Source organism: Phaenicophaeus curvirostris, chromosome 8 (assembly GCF_032191515.1).
Source record: "Phaenicophaeus curvirostris isolate KB17595 chromosome 8, BPBGC_Pcur_1.0, whole genome shotgun sequence".
Classification (NCBI taxonomy): domain Eukaryota; kingdom Metazoa; phylum Chordata; class Aves; order Cuculiformes; family Cuculidae; genus Phaenicophaeus; species Phaenicophaeus curvirostris.
Window position 1 is genome coordinate 13057766 of NC_091399.1, and position 15772 is coordinate 13073537.

The window sequence follows — 15772 nt, forward strand, 5'->3', positions numbered from 1 at the left end:
TTATATTCACCTGAGAATCATAGAATCATAGAATAAACAGGTTGGAAGAGACCCACCGGATCATTGAGTCCAACCATTCCTATCAAACACTAAACCATGCCCCTTAGCACCTCATCCACCCGTGCCTTAAACACCTCCAGGGAAGGTGAATCAACCACCTCCCTGGGCAGCCTGTTCCAGTGCCCAATGGCCCTTTCTGTGAAAAATTTTTTACTAATGTAAGATACAGGCACTGTTTAACAGATGTGATCTCCACACCAAGGTAGAAGAGAACTATACTCATTGAATACAATTCCTTTGGCTTTGCCTTAATACAGGGGGATGCTCAGCAAGACCAGCCTTCTACATTGATGTCATGGCCTGAGGCCTCCCTGAAACCATTGCTCAGATAAGGGACAACCTGAATGCCTTTGCTCAGCTCCGACTAGAAGACTCCAAAAGAAGCTGGGTAAAAAAGAACTTAGTGAAAATCTTAGTATTGTCAGGTGAGGGTGGAGCGTGGTTCAGTAACAGTTTCCCAGAGAAGCTGTGGATGCTTTATCATCAGAGGTGTCCAAGGCCAGGTTGGATGCGGCTCTGAGCAATTTGATCTAGGGAAAGATGCCCCTACTCTCTGCGGGTGTGCTGTATTAGGTGATCTTTAAAGAACTAAACTCTAACTATTCTATGATAATAAATAAAAGCCTCATGTTGAAAAAGGTTGAACTTGGTTCAGACAGGTTATTATATAGTCTACCTAAGCCCAAGTCAGCATTATCACATGAAGTGACAGAGATGAGATCTATTGCCATTCTGATGCTATTGGAAGGCTCTGCTGCACAAGGAAAGGCATCAACAAAAAGGTAAAAACTATTTTTATCATGCCTCGCACAATCAAAAAAATCCCCATTCTTTTCTGACTGTTTCTGAAGAAGAGAAGGCTGGGAGAAGACCTTATTTTGGTTTTGGCTTCCCAGTGGTAGAATACAGATTAGATGGAGCCATACTTTTCTTGGGGACACACAGTGATGATTAGAAAGACAACAGACCAATCTGCAGCAAAAGACCAGTTAGATATCAGGAAAAAAGATTCATCATGAGAGTAGACATTGGGATGGGTTGCCCAGAAAGGTTAGAAAATATCACCTTGGAGACATTAAAAACTCAGCCGGACAGGGTCCTGAGCAACCAGATTCTTATCCTGCAATTCTGTTCCTAACTATGCAGAAAACTAGCAAATGTTCAGGGCTGTCATAGGGTTAAATTGAGGTCTTTGGCACGTTGATAGTTATTTTAAAAGTTATTCTAGCGCCATGGTTTTGTAAGTCTAGGCAAATAATGACAGAGATAAAAATTCTTTCTCTGCTTCCAAATACACGTAGGAGGTCAGAAATGGTCTTGGGCTTGAATGTCACTGAGCCTCATTTGCACTATGCATCCCACAGACACAGCGTTTTGACAGATGTGTGTTCACCAGCTCACCCACACCAGCTCAACAGCACGCAGAGCTGTGTGCCTGCAGCAGCTTCTCTGCTACCACTGCAGTGTATGTAGTTGATCTATGCCTTCCCACCCTGCCTGGCCACATTTGCATGAATTTATTCTGGGAAAATAAACGTAGTGGAAAGGAGCCATTAACAAAGTTTCTTTACCTTCCAAAAAGCAATTTGATCACTTCCTGTGTCTTCATCAATTTCTGTAAGAATTCTGGGATCAGTCAGTCTCGTAATGTCCATGTTGTAAATCTTCCTTTTTCAAGACTCACACAGGTATTTGTGAGCTTTTTCAGATTCTGAAATGCAAGCTGTTCTCATTTTTTTTCACTTAATTCTGCTGTGCTAGAAATAACATAGCCCCAGATTTCAAGTTACAAGGAACAGGTTTGTTTTCAAATAATTAATGCAAAAAAATTAAGATGGGAAAATGAAAGAAATCCACATTCACTTTACCAGAGAAAATACCTGGATGTTGTTGTGAATATGCTTAAAAAAATATACAGTAGCACAGGCTTGTGTTAAGAAGCAACTGGGAAGATGCTGATGCCATCAGGCCTGGAACAGCCACCACCACAGTGATATGTGGATGCTCCATCTCTTTATCCCAGGTGTTTCTCCCTGCTAGCCAGAATAAGCCCACCCTCCCTTCCTTCCTCCCTCCCCTGAATGGACCATGGTATCACATTTGATTTCTGCGGTATGGGTCAAGATTACGGATTTGGAGTTTTGGGCTAATCTAAGGCAAGGTGATCAAGCACAAAGCCACTTGACTGGCATCACTGAGGAGACTGAATTATATCACATGCATGCCTTATTACCCTTTTTGTTGTTTATTGACCCTCTTTTTGCTATATTTATACTTCCTTTTCTCCACTCCAGTCTCCTTTCAAATAAACAACCTGTCTCAAAGTATTTTTTCCCCGTTCATCCCATTTTGGTTACATTTATATTCAAATTTGGGGGTTTTGATACTGACACATCAGTAATGTTGACCTTGTGTTGCACTACTGATATTGTCATGTATTAGTTGCTTTGCAAGATTTTGCTTACAGATCTATTCCATCATGCAAACACCCTTCACGCTCAGTTGAAACAGTATTTTCTTCCATATTTCATAGACATAGGAACAATTAGAATATAAAAAACCCAGAGACTGAGATCAATTTCTGTGTATTTGGGCCTCAGCACAAATAGTTTCTGGATGCAGAGCAAACCTAGATGGCAGCTATTAAGGTAACAATACTCAATACACCAAAATTTACTGCTTAATAGCTTAACAACTGATCATTTTGTTTAACTGAGTTCTTACATTATTTCTTAACTGAGAAAGACTCATCAATTCACATTGCAGTTGTTGTTCCTAACATGACCTAGAAGTAACAGCTATAGTGAATATCTAATTCAGATCTACATGTCACGCATCACAAGTTCATTTTGTTAAATTACAAATCTCATTGTTGTTTGTCTTCATTTTTAAATACAACTATACAAAGCAACAAATTTTTAATCTTTTGAAAGCATTTTGGAATGCTATTGTAAATAGTATGTAAAATGATATTTTTATCAACCCTTTTTTCCTCCCAAACTCTCGACTGGGTTTTGATTAAATAAGCAGAATTTGTCTGTTTCTGAAATGCTTTAATTTCTGGTTTTATTTATTTATGTAGTATTCTTAAATCCTTGGTAAATCATACAGAACAGCATAAACAGAACCGTAGAATGGTTCGAGTTGGAAGGGATCGTAAAGACCATCTAGTTCCAACCCCCCTGCCATGGGCATGGACACCTCCATGCATCTGTGATATTACACAGAAAGGTGGAGTTTAAACATAAAATACAGAAGAAACCCTTACAGTAACTTTTTAATTAAAACATACTAAAATGGATCCAGGGCAAGCACTGTCCATACTCCTAAATTTTATTCATATCTTCAGTCACACATCTTCACAGGTAGAGCCCCAAGAGGATCAAAGTTTAAGTATCATAGGAAATCATACAAAGTAGTTGGACTAGATATTTTATTAATTTAAATGCTCTGAATTAGCAAAACAAAGATGCTTGATTGACTTTTTTAAAGAATAATAATTAACTACTCAGCAGAGGTTGCATATTTTTAGGTTTTACTTGGTTTTATAGATACCTTAAACATTTATTATTTTTTAATACTTGCTTCTTTTTCATGTCCCTCAAGCCTTAGCCTTTAGAGACTTCTTACCTGTGAAAGGAGACATGGATGCTGTCAGTATGTACAAAAAAATTTGACCTCTTTTTTCTCTCATTTAACATCATAACAGGGAAGAACATGACATTAAATCTCAATTTAGATATATGCTAGAGTCAAAAGCTCTCAGGCTATCAAAACCATCAGTATCCTCACGAAGGACAGAACTTGCTCAGCATCTTCTTGTTATGGTGCTTTACTCAAGTCCTTCAGACTATGATGCATCCTTGTTTGTCACCATAAGCTTTACAAAGCTCCTTCATCTTAAATTTTCCACACTTATGCCAACATTGTTTTCTTCTGCTGCATTCTCAGTCATCAGGTTGAGACCCAACAGTGCCACTGAACACTTATTTCTCAAAGCTGGCTGTAACAGTCTTAAAAATATGAGGCTATCTTAATTCAGCTGTTAATACCAGATAAAGAATATGTACATACCTTTCCCTACAGGCTTTCCTGGAGACCAAATTTATTTTCTTCCTTCGACACATCTTGGATACACCAGCTGTCCTCTCTTACACTGTACTTGAAATAAAGTTGCACCAGATTCTGCTCCAAAATGGTTCTGTTTACAGTAAAATCCAACATAATCCCCATGGTAAAAGTAAACTTGATTCTTATAGAATGCTTGCAGCAGCACATTATTTTCCTCCATTTCATTTTTTGACAAAGTACATGGCTCTATAGAAGAGACACATAATCAGTGTTAATAAATCAATTATAGTTGAAACTGCATAATTTTGACTAGTGTTCATTAAAACTAATGGTTACCAGTCTCTCAACATGTTACATATATCACTGTATTTTTTGATACTGCAAGCATGTCGTATTTAAGAAATAAAAAAAAGAGACAGAAAAACTTACACTTCCTTCTATTAAAGCTTTCACGTCTAACTGAAAAAAATGAACTTGAGATCTTAAAGTTCTAGTTGACAATACTCAGATTATAAATTCTAAGCATCTGAATTTGGAGCAAGTTGGAGCTGTTGAGCTTGGAGAAGAGGGGGCTCTGATATCGCAGAACCACAGAATCACTATGTTGGAAAAGACCTCCAGGATCATTGAGTCCAACCATTCCTAGGCTTATAAGAAATATGGGGGCAAAGGATAATAGTTTTAAACCATTTAGATATAAGGAAGAATTTTTTTACAATGAGAGTGGTGAAACACTGGCACAGATTGCCCAGAAAGGTAACTGATCTCCCATCCCTGGAAACATTCAAGGCCGAGTTGGACAGATCTCTGAGCAACCTCATCCATTCGAAGATATCCCTGCTTATTGCAGGGCAGTTGGACTAGATGGATCTTTAAGGTCCTTTCCAAACTAAACCATTCAGTGATTCTATGAATTCTAGAGAGAAATAAGTGCTTATTTACCTTCTCACACCTACCTATACAAACTGGTGGTGAAGTCCACTGTCCTTCAGAACAGTAGATTCTTTCAGATCCTTGCAAAAGATGATAGTCAGCGCAGCTATACTGAACTGAAGAACCATTGTCATAGTGTGTAAGGGGTGGCAGAGTAAGAGCTCCATTCGCAATAGAAGGTGGAGAGTGACATTTTTCTGTAGCAGCTGGAATAAAGTTAAAAACATTTGAAAAACATTCAGCTTGAGAAGATAACAGATTATCAGCTTTAAATACCTGTCAACACCAGATATCTATCAGCTCTCACTGCCTCTATCAGACAGTGTATTACCTTACTATTTCTTTGTGTCTCGGATCAAAATGCAATCTTGTGCTTAATTTTAACCATAAGAAATCCCGTCTTGCATTTAGTTGCTTACAGTCGTCTTTCTCCAGAGCTGAGTTCCCTGGGCTTGGATAACAGCTCCTCCCACCTTTCTACAGCCCTCCTTATGAAAGGAAAGTGTACTGGTTTTCTGTGCTTGGATATATTTAACAATGTAGCAGTCTTGTGGAAGGACACCTGTGTGTATCTGTATTGTTGAAACCTAACCATCTATTATTTACAACAGCTTCTAGGCCTGCATTGCCAAAGCAATTGTTTCCAATTAATCAATCTCAGACCTATTTAAAAAGGCAATTAAAAAGTATTGGTTTACCTTGCATAATGCATTTTGGGTATTTCAGTCTGCCATGGTTACACTGTGTCCTCCCAGGAGATGGTACTATGGTCTGGAAAAAATTGTATCCCTGCTTACACTCAAATTCTACAAGATCTCCGTGTAGGAAAATTAATTCTTCCTGTGTCCATTTCAACTCTATGTTGTTGCTGTTCATATCAGTTACATTAAGAGTGCACGTTTCTAGGAAATAAAAGTGTATTTCAATAAAAAGCAATCATAAGTGAGTTCTTATCTCTCTTTTGTAGGAACCAAGAAAAAGAAATCTAAATCAATAGTCCTAAAATGTTTTAGAATCTTGCAATAAGTTAACTACAGATGCATTTAAAAAAAGAATGAAAACAAAGAAACATGCTAAAGTAACATAGATAATACAAAAAAAAAGAATCATAAACTAGGAACAGTAAATCACATAAAACCCCAGATTTCTGACAAAAATCTGGTTCCTACAAGTATTTGTAAACATATGGCAGCCTAGGTTTATCTTTGAAGAAGAAAAGGACTTATTTAATGTAAAGGATTTTTCATAAAGAAAATAGTCATCCATCAAAATTAACCTATCAGATTTGGCAAGCCCTTTGAGGATAGCAATAATTAATACATAGTAAATTTAGCTGTTAACGTAAGGAAGTGCTTTAACAATCAACTTTTTTTTATTTTGTCACTTAAAAAGAAATGTAGATATCTTCCAAAAACCTTTTCTGGAAGTTTTGTCTTTTTCTTTGGGCTTTTTCAGGTTATACAAGGTGAATATTATTTTGGTTGTTTTCTGACTGGTTTCTTAAAACATAGCACCAGGGTCACATCAGATAGAATTGCTTTCCGTTAGTCAGTTAATCTCTAACTTTTGAAACCACTGTTCGACTTCAATGAAGCATGACAGAGAGACATTCATAAAAATAATTTTTTACAAGTTCCATGAGAATCATTGCCTGATAGAGGCCCTTATTAATGCTTTGTTGAGGGAAAGGTAAGGAGAAATGAGCTATTATGTATTGTGGTAGCAGCACCATAACAACTAATTGCTGTGGATATTTTCCAGAAACTAACTACAATGTGTACTCTTACTTGTCTGATCAGTTGAGGGTTGAAAAGAAGTTCCAGAAAACATGAGAAGAATGATGTGGTTGGATGCTTAGGAGAATAACGCTCACAGGAAACAGGTTTTCATTATTGCACTGGATTTGTTAAAGGTGAGTATTCAGATCCAAGAATGCTGATCTGGACCTTTCAAGCCTTTCAAGGTACTTTTTATTAATTTAGATATATGTAATTAAAACTGAAATGGTTATTTGCATTTTTGAAGCAGATGGTAAGTTCCTAATGGGAGTTCTATACTTTCTTTTGAATAACATACATAGGAGCAACACAGAAAAATTAGAAAGTCTAGAATGAAATTATGAAGACAATTAAAAAAAAACACAGGAGGTTTAAAAATGACGGTCCAAGAAGTCATTGTATTCCTTGTTAACCACATCTAAAACTCGCTTTGGCAATGGCTGCAGTCATTCCTTCTAAACATCTATTGAAAGACAGGTAGAAATTCACTGAGTGGGGAATATGGGAGAAAGAAATTAAGAGAATCCTCCTAGGTAAAAGGGGTAGCTACATTCTAGGACAGCTCACTCAGGAAAACAGAATTATCTAACTGCGTATTTGTAAAATCAGGCCAGAGAACATCTAAAAGGAGGGGTCTAGGTATATTTGATTTTGGTTCATCCTCATGTTTCTGGAATCTTTGTTAACTCAAATGAAAGAGAAAAGGTGGTCCTGAAAGGATTATCTAGAGGTTCTTTCCAGTTCTACCTTTCCATAGCACATGTGACAAAGCTTTTTTTCTCACAAGACTTACCTAAGCAGGTTGGTTGTTCTGTCCAGCTTCCTTGTTTGCAGTAAACATTACTAGGTCCATCCAAAACATGGTAACGCTGACAAACATATTCTACTGAGGAACCACTTTTGTATCTTGTCAATAATGGGCCAAGAACAACACCATTTTTAATTACAGGTGGAGAGGTGCAGTCTTGCTGCATTTCTAATATAAGGTATGAGAACAGGTAATTACATCCTTAAAACAGTGTCAACACTGGCAAAAGCATTAGACTAATTAGAGACTGAGCAAAAAATTTTACATTTTATTTGTATGTAACCAATACAGTTTATTTTTCAAATTTTTAGAAACCCTGCATTTGTCTTACCAAATCGCTGACAAGCATTCTATTTCCCTCTACACACATCTATGTCTGCTCTTGACTCTTGCTGGTTTACACCCATACAGATTAGTTCTTTTTCTGTGATAAGACTGTCTTTGTGGCTTGAAACGTTTAGCCCACACGTAGTTCAAATTAAACAAAAGAAGCCTCCATGAAACTATTAGTCAAAGGATTAAAAATACTAACGAATTTGCAAGTTCAGACAACATTAACAGAAAAGGTACAAAATGACTGAAGGTTAATATTAATCTATGAAATAAAACTACAAATACAGAACAGGCTTACAGGTGTCGATTATAATCACTAGAAACAAGCAATAATGGCCGTTCATTCCTTCAGACTGCTACAATGACACCTGTAGCACATGCAACCATTTTCAAGAGTTAGGAACTACATCAAAAGAGTAGTAAGAGTAGACATAAAATGTCTAGAATAGCATTGCAGAGTATTGAAAAGTAACGTTCACTTACGTGTATCTTCATCGAGATATGTTTTGCTTGTCCCTGCTGCTGTATCTACCTCAAGTGATGGTCGTGCCTCAGATTCCCAGTTACCCATAGTTCCTATAATCATAGCAGAAACTTAGAACCTGTTTTCTCAAAAACAACTCATTTTCAGATACCAAAAGAGACAGACATTGATGCTTTGTAAGATGTAATAAAATCAGTATTCCAGGTGAGAACTACACAACATAGATGTCAGCTGAATTCAGCTAACTCATCCTTTCTCTTTAATCTGTGAACAATGGATTGACTGCAAATTACACAGCACTTCACTTCTGAAGCATTATAACACAGCAGGAAATAAACAGTTTTGGAGATATTGGGGAAACAGATGCTCTCCAGAAAATTAAGACACTGAAGAATAGTTTCGCTTCAGTTGTCAATCCTTACAAAACTACTCACCAATACAAATAGGAGGTGATGTCCATTTTCCTTTTTCACATTGGATTTCCTCTGATCCTCTTATTTCAAAATTACTTTGACACTGTATATGAACTTTGTCCCCATTATGATATGTTCTTTTAACTACAATGCTATGGGCATGAGGAGGAAGTGGTGGTGGAGGACATTTATTTTTTACATCTGAAAACAAAAAAAACCATGTTGTTTGCTTACTAATCAAAACATGTACACAATCAATTTTACTATACAGCATATAAGCCAATAACTCAGATGCTTTTTGTTGATCCAGAGTAATTCTTTACTACCATTTTCTTAACACAACAGGAGACATAACAAACAAGTACTTTTACATTCAAAAAATATAAAATAGAGGTATTCTAGAATCATAGAATGGTTTGGGTTGGAAGGCACCTTTAAAGAGCATCCAGTTCCAACCCCCCTGCGATGGGCAGGGACACATTCCACTAGGTCAGGTTGCTCAAAGCCTCATCCAATCTGGCCTTGAACACCTCCAGGGATGAGGCATTCACTACTTTTCTTGGCAACCTGTTCCAGTGCCTGACCACTGATTTTCCTAACATCTAATCCAAATCTCCTCTCTCTCAGTTTAAATCCACTAACCTCTCTCCTCCCCCCCGGCCTATCACTACACTCCCTGATAAAATGCCATTCTGCTGCTGCTCTATCCTTAGAGTCCACTGAAAACTAATTCAAATTATCTCCCCCCTCTTACCTTGGCTCCATGTCTTTCAGCTAACACTTGATTTCCATATAGGCTGTGAACTGGTACACCAGGGATTTGTTTCATACCCATAAAGCATTTCATGAAGGATGGTGCTAGTCTTTCACTAAGAATTTAACATAGTAGAACTATAAAAACAGGATACCTTCACACACTGGAGGGTCTGGATGCCATCCAAAATAGTAACATTGAATTAGGTCAGATTCACTGACAGAATAATTTTCCTCACAGTAAAAATGAACTACATCTCCCTCTTCATAGATTTTCTTCACAGGATAGAAACCTCCATGCTCTATTGCACTCAAAAAGGAGCAAGATATTTCTAGGAAGAAAACACACAGCAGTGAAAATCAGTAGAAGGCGTCACCCTGGTCCCAACAGCTTATAAAACAAGTCTTTTCCTAAGTTTTTGTTTATTTCAGACAGAATTATTTTCCAACCCATTACGTACTAGTGCAGTTTGGAGTAAGGGACCATCCCTGTGTTAGACACACTGCTTCTTCTGTAGTATTTCCTCCTGCAGTATAATATCCCTCATCACATTTGTATAGCAGTGTTTCATTCACTTGAAGCTCTCTTTGGGATGTGAAGTAGCTGCCGTGATGTAAAATGGGTACTTGACATGACTCTGAAATAAATAAAGTGTATGCATAATATCGATTGTTCTTTTCACTTCAAGTTAATAACCTAACATTTTCCTTAGAAACACCCTTAGGTGGTTGTATCCAAGGCAAAATCTTTGCAAACAATGAATAATTAAAAAATGCATAGTTTACACAAGTCCTTCAGTCATCTGGTGAGAAGGTTGAATGGCAGTGGATTTAGTTGAAAAATGGAACTTCATCTATAGCGATTCTTTTAAGTATAATTTTATTTACACAAATTTATAGAACTAGCAGCATGTGACATCTGACAACTTCTTCCCATGAAGTGCAGCTGAGAACCTACGGCAGAACAGTAAACACAGAAGACAGTTTTCAAAGGAGAAAAATGCAGGATCCTACCAAATTTTTTAGTACAGCTTGGCTGGGAGGACCATCCTTCTGGCCGACATTGTACTGCATCTTCAGTACCACCACTTGGAGTGTAGTAGCCTGGATTACACTTGTATTGCAGCTCCTCGTGTACTTTGAAGTATACTTCTGTACCATAAAAAATGCCATTTTCCAAAAGAGGCTTGTTACATTTTTCTAAATGAAAGAAGACAGCTTGGTTGGGAAGAAAGAGTTAATGGATTTTTTTTGTTCTCTAATAAACAAAAGAAGGGATGGGTTTACTTATCCTGATTTAATCTTGTTTTCTTGACCTATTGGAGACTCTACTCCAGTCATCAAACAATAGATCAAACCAATGGTAATAAAATGGAACACAACAAACAAGGAATCAAGAGCTAGGGAGGCTCTAGAGGATATACATCTGAGGGGGGGGAACTATCTATTGCTTTTCCCAAAATAAGGAGACCATGCCACTTTCTAGTTTTTCTGTAAAAACACAGATGGTAATAGCCCTTGAAATACACATTATTGTAACCACATTCCACGTATAGACATGCATACTTTGTATACACAAAGAACTGACTTCAACTTGTTGTCCTAACTTACACATTCTACCCCTCATTAAGGAGCTTCTGTTCTGTATGCTCAAGGAAATCCAGCTAGAAAAGTTTCCTGGTAGAAGCAATGATGAGATTGATAAAACTAACTCACTGTAGCATTGCGGTATTGGAGACCATCCTTTTGCTGTACAAGTTATTCTTCCATCTTGAGTCCCAGTTTCAGTTGTATAACCAACCACACAAGAATAGGAAAGTTTTTTCCCCCTACGCATCGGGAAATAATAACTTTTGAAACTATAGTAGTACTGGGCAATCTTTCCATTTTCTATATGCGGCAAATCACAAGGATTATCTGCAAAAAACAAATATATTTCTCACTAAAAATCTCAGCTCGGATATGAATTTCATTTTGCATTAATTTATTTAATATCACATGGATTAATTCAGGCTTTCAAATAAAGTGAATGAAATTTTAAATACTTACAAGGCCTTCCATGCTTGTAAGACTCACTGAAATTAAAATCTATTACATCAGCTTTTGTTCTTTAGGTTCACAGGAATACCAGCTGTATAATGAAACTTCCTAATGCAAACTGTGCAAAATTGATGCAGGAAACATTTGACTCTTAATTTTGCCCAGATGATGCAAGAATGAGAACCCTTTGCTGCATAAACATATTGATGCCTGCTCTAAAATCCAGTGGCAACAGTGTCAAGGTTAGCTGTAGCAGAGCTCCTCATTCAGCAAACATTATCAGAACAGACTGCCAGGAGGAAATACAGGCACTAAATTTGCTGAAGAAAGGGAATTTAAGAACGGAAAAGAAAAAAATTTAAAGTTAAGGAAAGAACAAGCAGAACTGCAAATAAAAAAAAAAACCAAAACCAAACAACCACACAAAGATGTTTTGCCAACTATGACAGTAATTTATTAAAAAAGTAAAAAGCAGTACTTATGTTCAGTTTTCTTATAAAATTATCCTTTGGGTCTCAAAAATTCCCTCTGTGGCATTACAGGGTGATCTAACCTGCAGAATCAAGCTTTATATACTGACTCACCAGCTGTGAATCTCATAATAATCGGAGTTTTCCTACAAGTTGGCACTGCTGCATTCACTGTGTACACATTAGAACCAAAAAACCAAACGATTGCTCCTTCACTCAATAACGTCACTAGAATTTACTGCATTTACTAATATTTTCTGCATATTTAGTATTTTGCTAAATTGAAAATGACAAGATAATATTTTTGGTTACTGTTCCCTTCCTCACACAGCCACTCTATCACATCTCAATAAAAATGAAGACACCCAAACTTGAGGGTAATTCAGATTTTTAAGTCATTAAAGACAGAAACTGTTGCTACCTACACACCTCGTTTGACTTTCCAAAGCGTATCAGTGTAATTTCAACTGCTTTGCATAAGGACAGAATTCTAGATAAGGCAGAAGTAGTTGCAGTGCGCATGCAGGAGTTAAAACACACATTAGTAGGCACAAAATTAAATGCAAAAAAAAAAAAAGGACACCTTTCCAGTTAATGGAGGTGTACCCTCACATACACTTAACAGCTCTGGGAACATGCAGTTCAAGTGGTCTGTAAGCTACATAAACCCAGGAGTGTCAAGCAATACTAAAACCAGGGATAGGAAATGTGGAACTATTCCAGACTAGCTTCTGCAGATTCCACTTAACTCACACACTTATGCAAGCCAAAACATTTCAGTCACCAAGACACATCAATATGTAAAATATTTTGCTAGTACAAAGCTCAGCTTGTGTAAGTGCTACAAAATCACTCAAATACGTTTCAAAAGAAACATTCTCTGAGTAAAAAACTGAACCTTTCTATATTACAGGTTTGAAGCCTGGAGATGAATCTGTAGCCCTGAGCTACAGTGACACTTGAATCATGATCATCAGTCGTCTCATAATAAAATTCTATTTTAAAAGCAGTGTTTATGAAAAACATTGCATTTATGTTACCTGAACTACGTATTCTAGATTCAATGTACGCTTATTAACAATAGAATTCAGTGCATTTACCTTCTGCAAAGAGTTTGCCTGAATACATCATAACTAGGAAGAACAAACAGCTTTTAAATCTCATCTTCATTACCGCCTCCATCAACAGTTTTCACCACCTGTGAAAACTCCTAAAGTACTACTTTTGTAAATAATTAACTGGATTTACAAAGGTATTCACAAATACCTTAGTATGCGTGGTATTTTGAAACAAGTCATTTCACTGAAAACCCTATTTTCATTATATTTTAGTTCTCTAAATACTCTAACACTATACTTACAGAACTCTAATTCCATTTAGCATACTTTACATCAGTGTAATTTCAACTTCAAAGAAGACAGAATTTATTATTTTACAGTGAAACTACAAAAGCTTACAGAACAACATAAACTAAATGAACGCTGTCCCCCTCAGAACCTCTCCTAGTCCAAGTTTAAAGGGCATTCTGCTATCAGATATTTACCTTGGCTGAAATAAGTGGAAAGAGAAAATTTCCCCCTCCTCCAGCCTATCCCCATATGACCAGTGAGTTGCATTCTATGTATTATTCATTTTGAAGGCTCTTACTCTAAGAACACAGCCACTACCATCAGGGATCTGAACAGGCTGGACCACTGGGCTGAGACCCGTGGCATGAGGTTTAACAAAGCCAAATGCCGAGTCCTGCACTTGGGGCACAACAACCCTGTGCAGTGCTACAGACTAGGAGAAGTCTGGCTAGAAAGCTGCCTGGAGGAGAGGGACCTGGGGGTGTTGGTTGACAGCCAAATGAACATGAGCCAGCAGTGTGCCCAAGTGGCCAAGGAGGCCAATGGCATCTTGGCTTATATCAGAAACGGTGTGGCCAGCAGGTCCAGGGAGATTATTCTCCCTCCGTACTCGGCACTAGTAAGACCGCTCCTCGAATACTGTGTTCAGTTTTGGGCCCCTCACCACAAAAAGGATGTTGAGGCTCTGGAACGAGTCCAGAGAAGAGTGACAAAGCTGGTGAAGGGGCTGGAGAACAGGCCTTTTGAGGAGCGGCTGAGAGAGCTGGGGGTGTTTAGCCTGGAGAAGAGGAGGCTGAGGGGAGACCTCGTTGCTCTCTATAACTGCCTAAAAGGAAGTTGAGGAGACAAGGGAGCTGGCCTCTTCTTCCAAGTGACAGGGGACAGGACAAGAGGGAATGGCCTCAAGCTCCACCAGGGGAGATTCAGGCTGAACATTAGAAAAAAGTTTTTCACAGAAAGGGTCATTGGGCACGGGAACAGGCTGCCCAGGGAGGTGGTTGAGTCACCTTCCCTGGAGGTGTTTAAGGCACGGGGGCACAAGGCGCTGAGGGGCATGATTTAGTGTTTGATAGGAATGGTTGGACTCAACGATCTGGTGGGTCTCTTCCAACCTGGGGATTCTATGATATGTATTGTTGGGTTTTGTTGTATACAGATAGCCCCTTTTGAGTCTTTCTAAAATCAAACAGAAAAGGACCTTATTTTTAATGCATTATCACCTAACCAATTAATGGCTATCAGTTGATTTAGCATCACATTCCAGCTTTGGGAGGCATAATCTTTAAATTTTAGAGTATGAAGGTATAATTTTAGTTTATTTTCTTGGCCTTCCTCTAAGAAAACACAATTTCTGGGCACAAGAGAACAGAATTTACAAGGGAGCTACTGTGATGAACACCATCTATACAGCTGGACAAGATGCACGCTTGATACGGATGAGATACCGCTCACTTGATAGGAAGAAAGCACTCGCAGCTCACCTCCTTTGAAGTATTTGGTCAGAATTTCTAAATTCACCCTTACAATATCCCATTGCTCCATCATCATCTGATAGTGCTTTAAAAAACAGGAATTGTAAAAAATAATTTTCCTACATTCACACAAATCTCAAAACCTTACTAGAAAATAAACTCAGGCTTCCCCAAAACAGTAGCCAGTTTTGATATCCACAGACTACACCTCCCTTCCCATCTACAACTCTACAGATCAGACAAGTCAAAGTAACTATCCCACCAAACAACTGTTTTCAATAGAAATCTACAATATTTAATCAGTGATGAATACCATGCTATTTGTAAGTTCACAGTTGTGTAATAAGAATACATTACTGCACTCAAAGTTTCCGGGCCTTATTTTATTTTACAAGTGCTTTTGGTAGGAGTACAAAACAGAATTTCAAAAGCTTTTTACAATACAAGAAAGTTACAGAAACATTAATTACAACTTGAAAAAAAAACATTTTCAAGGGTAGCTTGACACTTACTTGCTTTCTTCCAGAATTTTACTACTACATACATACTGTACAAATACATTTTCACACACATAATTTACATTTCAGTAGCAGGCAATACCAAGTGTATCCATCACCATCAGAATGGCTTGCAGAGGATCCACAATTTCTTGCATGTTATCTTTCCTCAAAACCCAGTCTGGTTTAATTCTGTGAAAATATGAATGGGTCTCATTAAAATATTATTTCCAAATTATATTATATTATATATATATTTTTAATATATATTAAAATATTGCCACAGCAAAACCAGAAAGACTAATTTTTAA

At 37.5% G+C, this 15772-nt stretch overlaps 2 protein-coding genes across 4 annotated transcripts in view; both read right to left on the reverse strand.

The window, feature by feature from the left end:
• Positions 1–3655: 3655 nt before the first annotated feature.
• Positions 3656–15772, reverse strand: part of LOC138723467 (coagulation factor XIII B chain-like) — a 206790-nt gene continuing 194673 nt past the window's right edge. The window contains exons 2-13 of one of the 3 annotated variants that reach the window (XM_069862531.1): positions 13244–13319; positions 11350–11550; positions 10648–10851; positions 10095–10271; positions 9789–9965; positions 8902–9081; positions 8467–8559; positions 7636–7818; positions 5763–5966; positions 5088–5270; positions 4135–4377; positions 3656–3690 (exon numbers count right to left, since the gene is read on the reverse strand). In XM_069862531.1, coding sequence (XP_069718632.1) covers positions 4166–4377; positions 5088–5270; positions 5763–5966; positions 7636–7818; positions 8467–8559; positions 8902–9081; positions 9789–9965; positions 10095–10271; positions 10648–10851; positions 11350–11550; positions 13244–13313 — 1884 coding nt within the window. In that variant the 5' untranslated portion in view covers positions 13314–13319 and the 3' untranslated portion in view covers positions 3656–3690; positions 4135–4165. Of the gene's footprint in view, positions 3691–4134; positions 4378–5087; positions 5271–5762; positions 5967–7635; positions 7819–8466; positions 8560–8901; positions 9082–9788; positions 9966–10094; positions 10272–10647; positions 10852–11349; positions 11551–13243; positions 13326–15772 lie in introns of those variants that run through there. The other 2 variants (XM_069862532.1, XM_069862533.1) reach the window with 2 other exon arrangements.
• The window catches only part of ASPM (assembly factor for spindle microtubules), a 28940-nt gene continuing 28516 nt past the window's right edge, over positions 15349–15772 (reverse strand). The window contains exon 28 of the mRNA XM_069862188.1: positions 15349–15653. Within this exon, the coding sequence (XP_069718289.1) occupies positions 15548–15653 (106 nt within the window). The 3' untranslated portion in view covers positions 15349–15547. The remainder of the gene's footprint in view (positions 15654–15772) is intronic.